Here is a 9,746-nt window from a genome sequence, read left to right as displayed (position 1 = left end):
AAACGCCAGCACCTGGGCAAAGTCGACCTCACTTGCCCCCCGATCTGATGTAACCCCTCCTCGTGTTCCCCCCCCTCCCCTCCCCTCCCGCAGGAACAGTACGTGTTCATCCACGACGCCATCCTGGAGGCGTGTCTGTGCGGCGAGACGGCCATCCCCGTCAACGAGTACGCCCTCACCTACACGGAGATGCTGAAGGTGGACTCGCAGAGCAACACCTCCCAGCTCAGAGAGGAGTTCCAGGTGAGACACCAGGACACAAGCCCCCCCCTCCACCCGCATCCCGGCGTCCGTGCACCCTCTAAAGAGGGAGCTGTCACGCACGTCGACTCGCTGTTACATGCTACACTTCGCTGAGAACATGGCGGGCAGCGGCGGCGGTGTCTGATCCGTTCCGTTGTCAAAAACCCTTAACCCTAATCACGGCAGATTACCGTATTCTTTTATGGATTTGGATTAAAGACGTTTGTTGGAGTTTTCCTCGGCCTGTTTGCGGGGGCGACAACTCTACATTGGGATCAGAGGCATGCTCTGTTTTGATGAATTAGTGCACTAAGCGCTGAACGCTGGCTCATTGATATGCGGACACAGAAGGCAGATAATCCGCGCTTGTCCATTAGTCCCAGTAGTTTATCAGTGCTACTACACTCTCTTTTTTGTACACTTGTCCGTTAAAAAATAAAACTGTCTACACGCTTTTCCATTTTAATGATGTCAACGGTCAACGACCTTTGGTGAGAGTAATTTCAACAATTCTCAGCGCATGCATTGCAATTAACATGTTTTTTTCGCTCAGACTCTTGGTCCAACAAAATAGGAGTGCATAATTACGACACATTGCAGAGACATAATTTACCATTTAGCAGCTGGAATGTTCTTTTCATTCTGTCACAATCGCCGGGGAATCTTTCACGATGTAAGGCAGGCTAGATAATCACTCCAATATTTTTTCATCCCCCATTTCAATTTTCCGCAGCCCTGTAATTTGCTTATTCATAAAGCATCGGGTTGCACTAAATGTGTTTTTATCCATTTCGTCTCTGGGCGATTCTGACTGATGGCAAAGGGCTGTTGAATGTTTGATGATTAGCAGCGGGAGAAAATGTATGCTCATCATATAGAGCCAGGCGTAGGAGAAGGTTTATCGCCCTTCATCGGGTTTCATTTTGGCCTTTTGCTGTCTCGTCGTTTAATTTCCCCCACTTGTCCCTCGACACTTTTGCTGAGACACTACCTCCCATTTTGTCCTTACGCTCGCACACACACACACACACACACACACACACACACACACACACACACACACACACACACACACACACACACACACACATACTGTACATACGTATGCAACACTCATTTGTCACTCTCTCTGCATTGCTCCTCTCGTCGCGCCTCTCTCTCCTCTCGCTCAGCGCTCTCACTCTCTCTCTTTCTCCCTCTCTCATGATTAATTTGAAATCACTATTCATTTGTTACCATGTCATTCCTCCATGCTACCTACTGAATTCCTTGCATTCTTACAAGTCCCTGAAGGAACTTCCTCCCCTTTCGGTGTTTGGGGGAGACCTCTTGTGCTGTGTGAGGCTTCAGGGTTTACTGGATGCTGTCAACTCTTTAATTGTGATAAAATCGTAGGAGACATTAACTTGATCAATCCCTCCATCTCTCCCTCCCTCCCTATTGCCTTCTCTCCCCTTTCTCCCCCACCCTCCCCTTATCTCTCTTCCCTCCTCGTGTCTCTCTATCTCTCTCCCTATTGTCATCCCTCCCCCCTTTTCTCCTCCCTCCCTTCCTCTATCTCTCCCTCTCACAAATGTTCACTCCCTCTCTCTCCTTCTTGCTCTCTCCATGTGAATGTCTCTCTCTCTCTCTCTTTCTCTTTCTCTCTCTCTCTCTCTCTCTCTCTCTCTCTCTCTCTCTCTCTCTCTCTCTCTCTCTCTCTCTCTCTCTCTCTCTCCCTCCCTCCCCCTGTGTGTGTGTGTCTCTCTCTCTCTCTCTCTCTCTCTCTCTCGCTCTCTCCCCCTCCCTCCCCATGTGTGTCTCTCTCTCTCCCCCTGTGTCTCTCTCTCCCTCTCTCTCTCTCCCTGTCTTTCTCCCTCTCTCTCTCCCCCATGTGTGTCTCTCTCTCTCCCCCCCTCCCTCCCCCTGTGTGTGTCTCTCTCTCTCCCCCTGTGTCTCTCTCTCTCTCTCTCTCTCTCTCTCTCTCTCTCTCTCTCTCTCTCTCTCCCTCTCTCCCGCTCCCTCTCTCTCTCCCCCCAGACCCTGAACTCGGTGACGCCCCACCTGGACGTGGAGGAGTGCAGCGTTTCGCTGATGCCGCGCAACCGCGAGAAGAACCGCAGCATGGACGTGCTGCCGCCCGATCGCGCCCTGGCCTTCCTGGTGGCCGGCGAGGGCGAGGGCGGCGACTACATCAACGCCGCGCTCACCGACAGCTTCCTGCGCCCGGCCGCCTTCGTGGTGACCCCCCACCCGCTCCCCGGGACCACCGGGGACTTCTGGAGGCTGGTGTACGACTACGGCTGCACCGCCGTGGTGATGCTTAACCAGCTGAACCAGTCCAACTCAGCCTGGGTGAGGCTCCGGGGAGGGGGGAGGGGGAGGGGGGAGAGAGGAGAGAGGGGGGGGAGTGATAGCTGAACCAGTCCAACTCAGCCTGGGTGAGGCTCCGGGGAGGGAGGGGGGGGGGGGGGGAAGTAGAGAGGGGGGGAGAGAGCAGGACGGGGATTGAGGGAAAGGGAGAGAGGTAGAGAGAGGGAGGCCGGGAGAGAGAGAGAGACTCACATTCATATATATATGGATTGACAGTACATAGAGAATGAGAGCCACACGCACACAGGGGGAGAGCGAGAGAGAGACACACATGCATGCACGACGTACGCACAAACACATTCACACACGCACACACAAACACACATGCAGGGAGAGCCCGATCGACATGCATGTGAAACTGTGTGACAGTTGAATCCGAGCATCTCCACAGTGCACACTGTGCCTGGCGTGAGGCTGCTGCTCCATATCTCCCCCCCCACCCCCCCCCCCCCCCCCCCCCCCCATCCATCCTCTCCTCTCCCCTACACTTTCACACGTGCACCCGCCCACACTTTTTTTCTCACATCCTGTCGCTGTCTCTCTCAATCTTGCACGTGCCTTTTCCTGTCTCCTCAGGCCCGTGGGAGAACAGTTACTGCTGCCCCCCCCCCCCCATCACCCCGCCCCAGTCAGTAGCAGGCCATTATTATTTTGGTTTAGTAAGCAACCCCTTGCTAACTAAACCTTTACTTACAAGCCCCTTGCTCACCAACCCCTTTGCTAACTAAACCTCGACTAACTAGCCCCTTGCTCACCAACCCCTTTGCTAACTAAACCCTTGCTAGCTAACCCTTTGCTCACCATCCCATAACTAACTAACCCTTTGCTCACCATCCCATTGCTAACCAACCCCCAGTGCCCACTAGCCCCCCCCGTGCCCCGCCATTAACGCAGCACATGTTAATGGCGGGGCACTTAGCCTGACTTAGCCTGTTGAATAATTCACGCCGTGACCCACCACCACATGTGACTGATTGTCACCGTCACCGAGCGTGGCTGATTCATCTCTTTTTTTTACGACCCTCTTTTCATTTTTATCACCGGCCACACATGGTTTCCCATCGTCTCCCCTTTATGTCCTCGTCGCTATCCGCAGATTAGGATCGCCGTTTGGACTAATTGTGTGTTTGTCGCTATACCCGGGTGTGTTATTACCTGGCTGTACAGGAACGAGTGCACCATGACTGACCCCCCCCCCCCCCCTGCCCCACCCTGCCTCCCCAGCCCTGCCTCCAGTACTGGCCCGAGCCCGGCCTGCAGCAGTTCGGGCCCATGACGGTGGAGCTGCTGTCCCGCACCGCCGACGACGACGTCATCATCCGCCTCTTCAGAGTCCAGAACATCATGCGGGTAGGGGGCTCCGTCTACCTGTGTCTTTTATTGCATGTTTTTATTTTTTTTGCATTTTTATGCTTTATTATAGAGTGAGATAGAGAGGAACGTATGGGAGATAGAGGGGGAGGGCATCCAGGATTCCAACCCGGGGCGCTGTGTTCAGGACTGAGCCTATATGGTACGCGCTCTAGCCAGTGAGACACCCAGGCGCCCCGGACCTGTGCCTTTAGATGTGGAGTTGTTGTGGTCTTTTTTGCGTTCCGTCTGCGTTCCCCCTTTGATTCCTCACACGGGGCCCTCCCGTGGATTTACTGAAAAGGTGCGATGGTGTTCATGCCTGCATCGTCGGGGCCCCAAAGCGAGGGCAAAGGAAAAATCTTTTTGGTAGAAATTGGGTGCGCATTGCTACGGTTTATGAATAAACGGTTGAATTTGCTCCTTTTTATCATCTTAAGGCGGTACAGGTGTGACGACGCTTTGATCTATTCCCGCCAAAAAGAATATGAAGTATGTCAATTAAAACAAAAACGGTGAATAATTATCGCCCTTTCTCTTACTGTAACTGCTGTCAGACGGGTATATATCTGACTGTACCTTCGTTTGTAAAAATACGGAAAATGATTCACGCTCGGTTTGGCTGCCATTATCCTGAGATGACGGTTATCTCGGGTAAGAGTAAGAGTAACCTTACCATCGATCGGAGAGGTTTTTCAGAAGGATCAACACAGCGCCAATTAATCTCCTCCAGTATGACAAACAGCACGACATTGATGTCAGGGAGGCCTCTTTATCAACATGATGCTTTTATTATAGCGCTCCTCAAACAACCTTGCAGACAGCACTTTTCAGCACTTAAAAATCAAATTAACGGTTACGCTTCGCTCGCCTACCGGAAATTGTCAACGGGGAAGAAAAACATACTTGCTCCATACTTAGTATAATGTTTGGGTGTGTGTGTGTGTGTGTGTGCATATGTGTGCGTGTGTGCACATAGAAGCAGGCGTGATGTGCGTGTGCATTGCAACTTGACCTTTGATTGAAAAGCTTAGCGATTGTAGCATAGCAATGTAGCCTAGCCAGTCCCCTGTGCTGCGGCGTGTGTGACACTAGCGTGCGTCAGCCCCCGACGCCCACCATCACCCCTGTGAGACCCCTAGGCCTGAGCCTGTCTCCCGTAGCACCCCCTAGTTAGCCCCGACACCATGTCCTTGACAAGAAGCCGCCCTTAGCTGACAAACAGCCCACCCTCAAGCTGTTTGCCTCCTCAACCCCCCTCCCCCCCCCGCCCTCAAACCATCCCCAACACCTCCCATTACTTCCCCGTCACGTTAGCCGAATGCTATCCTGTTAGCGTCCCTCCATCGCCCCCTATCCTTTCCGCCCCGTTAACCCCCTCCGCGGCTCAAACAAAGCAAACAACATAACGCCATGTCGGACACTCTGCCCCCCCCCCCCTGCCCCGCCCCGCACCACCTCCTCCTCCGCAGGACGGCCGGCTGAAGCAGACAGACGGCCCAGAGCAGGAGGAGAGTGGCCGCGGGCCCCCGAAGGTATTATCTATCTCACTATAGTGGGTGACGGCGGCGAGGTGTAGCGTCACATAGCATAGCCCACCCGGCGCAGGGAGCTACTTGCCTCCCTCTCACAGAAACGTCCACATCGGATTATCCCCCCCCCCCACCCGGGGCCCCGGGGTTACGCTCGGCGGGGCCCGGAGGCGGCACGTCAACCTCGGATCCAGGCCGACAGCCGTCATGGCTGCCGTCTTGGAGGACCACGACAGAGAGCCCCAGCCCCTCTCTTCCTTATTCCTCTGTTTCTTCCTCTCTGTTTGTGACGGTGTCGCCCACGGCCGCCGCCCAGCTCCAGGAAGGACAGCTGGTGGTGCGCCACTTCCAGTTCCTGCGCTGGTCCCCGTACCGCGACGTGCCCGACTCCAAGAAGGCCTTCATCAGCCTGCTGGCCCAGGTGCACAACTGGCAGCTGGAGTGCGGGGAGGGACGCACCATCGTGCACTGCCTGTGGGTACCACACACACTCACGCACACACACACACACACACACACACACACACACACACACACACACACACACACACACACACACACACACACACACACACACACGCACACACACACACACACACGCACGCATGCGCACATGCATGCATGACGCACGCACACGCACGCGCACATATACGCGCAAATAAACACACGTGCACACACGCACACACACATGCAGACATGCATGCAAGGCACACACACGCAAGCACACACGCACACACATATATATACACAAACATACATATACGCACAACCACAGACACAAACACACATACACATATACACAAATACACACACACAGACACACGCAAGCACATAAACATACACGTACACGTACACACACACACACACACACACATAAACACACAGACATACACACACACACACACACACACACACACACACACACACACACACACACACATACACATACACATACACACACACACACACACACACACACACACACACACACACAGACACAGGCTCCCTGACTCATAGTGCATGGCTCAGCGCCGATGGGTTCTGACAGGCTATCAGAGCCGGCGCTGTCACAGTTCGGATCCCACGGTGAGCTGTTGTTTTTTTTTTCCTCCTTTTATTTTTTTGGCGGAACACAAACTCTCAAAGTGTATCGCAGGAAGCCGTCATCCATGCAGGTTGGGTGTAGCTCGGGAGTCCCTATGGGGCTACGGGTTCATAAAGTTCGGCTGAACACAAAGTATCTGTAGGGGGGATGGTGGGGGTAGGGGGTGGTGGTGGTGTTGGTGGTGGGAAAGGGGATCACTTAAAAGGGGGAGTGTTGACCAGCCCCTTCACCTCTCTCCCCTCGCGGACCCTCCACCTACAGAACACGGCAGCAGCTGCTTTTGATGTGGGCCGGTCGGTCAAGCAGCATGCCCGACATTTCCATTTCTGATCCAAGCCCTCCGTTCCCCCCCTGTGTGTTAATGGGAGCCCCCCTCAAGTACTCTCCTTTCAAGTCTGTGTGCCAGTTGGCCTTTTTCTCACAGAGCAAAAACATTTTCTCACATGATCTAAACTCAAGCTGTGACATCGGTGGTCCCGCGTTACACAGTCCTCCTCCCCCTCCTCCTCCTCTTCCTCCTCCCCCTCTTTCTTGTCTGCCCTGGGCTAGTTTGCTAAGGGCCCTTTTAAATATTTGCACTTTGTCTGGTATCATCCTTTTATCTTTATGCCTGTCTTATTCTTTAATTTTATTTTTAGCTAAAGCTATGATAGGCAATATCTTTTTTGGCAAAATTCTCTTTTTATCCACATAATGAATAAACGTAATGTTCTGACAAAGAAAGGGGAAATAATCCAGTATCTGTGGCTGTTGTAGGCCTGTAACAAGCCTACCTGTTGGCCTACCTGTCTGTCTCTACCTCCCTCCCTCGCCCCCCTGCCTGCACTCTGCTTGTGAACTCATTGAGCATGTCCGGAAATTTCCACAAACCTAGAAAGACCTAATGCTTAAGCTAGCGAGCTATTCATGTGTTTTGTTGGAGTGGCTTTGAAGGGAGGGTTGGTATTTTGTTCAGTTGGATACTTTCTAAATCCAGCTTTCTCTGGCTTGCTTCTCTAAATTTCCTACCCTTGCTTCAGTCTTAAATCATTGCAAACGTCTGCCACACTGACTCATATCTTCCCAGTGTTGTTCCCCAGAGAAACATAAAGTCATACAAACCGTATGGGGTACCCTTCCATGAAAGTATAAATGAAACGGGGGTGGAAATGACAAGATCCTTGATCTCTCTCTCTCTCTCCATCTTTCTCTCTCCCCTCCCTCCCCCTCTCTCCCCTCTCTCTCCCCCTCCCTCGCTCCGTGGCGTAGGAACGGCGGCGGTCGGAGCGGGACGTTCTGCGCCTGCACCATGATCCTGGAGATGATCCGTCACCACAGCGTGGTGGACGCCTTCTTCGCGGCCAAGACCCTGCGCAACTCCAAGCCCAACATGGTGGAGACGATGGTGAGGGGGGGAGAGCGGGCCCTCGGTTTTCTGTTGGCTAAACACTTAACAGGGGTGCATTAATTAACATTACTTAATGCAGTGATAAGTGTTAAATAACAATTAACCAAAGGTGTGATAATCCTTCACTGTTTACTAATGGTAAACGGTGAATGATTAAGGTGACGGTGTTCATGTTTACTAAACTAATCGGACCCCTATGCTGGTGATCTGAGTAAATGGTTAAATAATGGACCCTTGTTGTAACGGGGTACCTCGTCACTCTCCTCTCGCTCCACTCCCGACCTGAAAGCTTATGTTTTGATTTGGTTCCTTCCTGTGTCCAGGAGCAGTACCGTTTCTGCTACGAACTGGCCTTGGAGTACCTGGATTGCCTGGAAGTCAGATAACACACACACCCCCATCGCCTGTTGTGACTCCAGGAGAACGAGCTGGACCCTGGGGTAGTCGTTGTGGTGGTGGTGGTGGTGCTGGTGGTGGTGGTGGTCATGATGGTGGTGCCTGTGATGGTGATGGTGGTGGTGGTGGTGGCGTTGGCGTGTGGGTTAGGGGCCCCCCAGCACTTTTAACCCCGGCCCCTTTGGGTCCGCGTGCGCAGCGTTCGGGTCACGCTCTTGGAGGGTTACCAGCATTAAGGACGCTACGAAACAAGAGAAGGCTTGCTGGACAACCTTGTAACATACTAACACGGCATCCCTCTCGCTCACCCCCCGCCCCCTCGCATTCTCCGCCAAACTGATCCCGTTAACGTTTTGTTTGTTTTATCGTGCGCCAATTATCGTTTGCCAAAACCAAGAGGACCTACATGGGAGCAGTGTGAAACTGGTCGCCGGCCAAAATGATCGTTCATTTTTTTCATTAATTTTTTCTTTAATGGCTGCCTGACGAAAAACACAACAAAACAACGGATTCCGATCCACAGTGCTCCGATACATCCTGCCTTACTACTACGAAGAGGAAGCCTGTCGGACAATGGACGCTAACGTAAGGGGAAGACAAAAAAAAAAATGCCATTGGGTGATACGTGTGTGTGTTGTGGTTCCTTTTTCGGTAATACTGCTGTAAACGGTGCGCTGTACCCAGCAGTGAACACCTTTCTGTACTGCTGTACTTTACTGCACTGGTGGTGGTGCAGGTGTTGGGGGTGGAGGCGCTGGTGCTGGTGGTGGTACTGGTGGTGCTGCTCCGCAATCGAGGGCCGGTGCTTTTCAGGGAGGGCGGAGGCGAGAGAGGGAGGGGGCGAGAGTTCAGTTTACAGGGAAAAATGAGGTGACAGCCGCATTCGCTACGGACATTCTTGTACAGTGGACCTGTGTCTCGTTCGTTGATTTCTCTTTTATTTATCAGTTGTGTAAATATGTTCTGTTATTTTAGGCCCGCTTCTGTTGTATCCCTCTTTCCGATGTGTTCCCTTGTTTGTTCACCTCTGTTTGATTATTTGTACGTTTTTCCCTCCTCTCTGAGCTGTTTATAGATGTCGTCACCTTATCTCTGTGTGCCAATACATTCTCTCTGTGTCTGTGAAGAAAATGAATTGCTAAATAAACGGGAGGGGGGGAAGTCCAGCATCTGCATGCTAGTCTTAAGTGTTCCATTGCGGTGTGTGACCCCCTCCCCCCCAACCCCCCCCCCTTTACCCGACCCCCCCCCCCCCCTACACACACTCCCCCCGACCCCCCTGTGGTTGGTTTCAGTGAGGTGGGGGTCCTGCTATGTCAATCTCTCCGAATAATCTGAGAGAGCGCTGTAAAAGAATAACAAATGTATTGCTGTGAAAAAA

General features: G+C 52.6%; 1 protein-coding gene across 1 annotated transcript in view; it reads left to right on the top strand.

Annotated features, from left to right (window-relative positions):
- ptprua (protein tyrosine phosphatase receptor type Ua) overlaps positions 1-9,538 on the top strand; it is a gene marked incomplete in the record, with an annotated part of 118,550 nt that extends 109,012 nt beyond the window's left edge. Inside the window, 7 exon segments of the mRNA XM_030346943.1 lie at positions 94-243; positions 2,263-2,577; positions 3,820-3,945; positions 5,418-5,480; positions 5,794-5,951; positions 7,831-7,966; positions 8,293-9,538. Coding sequence (XP_030202803.1) covers positions 94-243; positions 2,263-2,577; positions 3,820-3,945; positions 5,418-5,480; positions 5,794-5,951; positions 7,831-7,966; positions 8,293-8,355 — 1,011 coding nt within the window.
- Between the last annotated feature and the right edge of the window lie 208 nt (positions 9,539-9,746).

Source organism: Gadus morhua, chromosome 22 (genome assembly GCF_902167405.1).
Source record: "Gadus morhua chromosome 22, gadMor3.0, whole genome shotgun sequence".
Lineage (NCBI taxonomy): Eukaryota > Metazoa > Chordata > Actinopteri > Gadiformes > Gadidae > Gadus > Gadus morhua.
The sequence above is the reverse complement of the archived record's forward strand: the minus strand, read 5'-3'. Positions and strand labels throughout refer to the sequence as shown.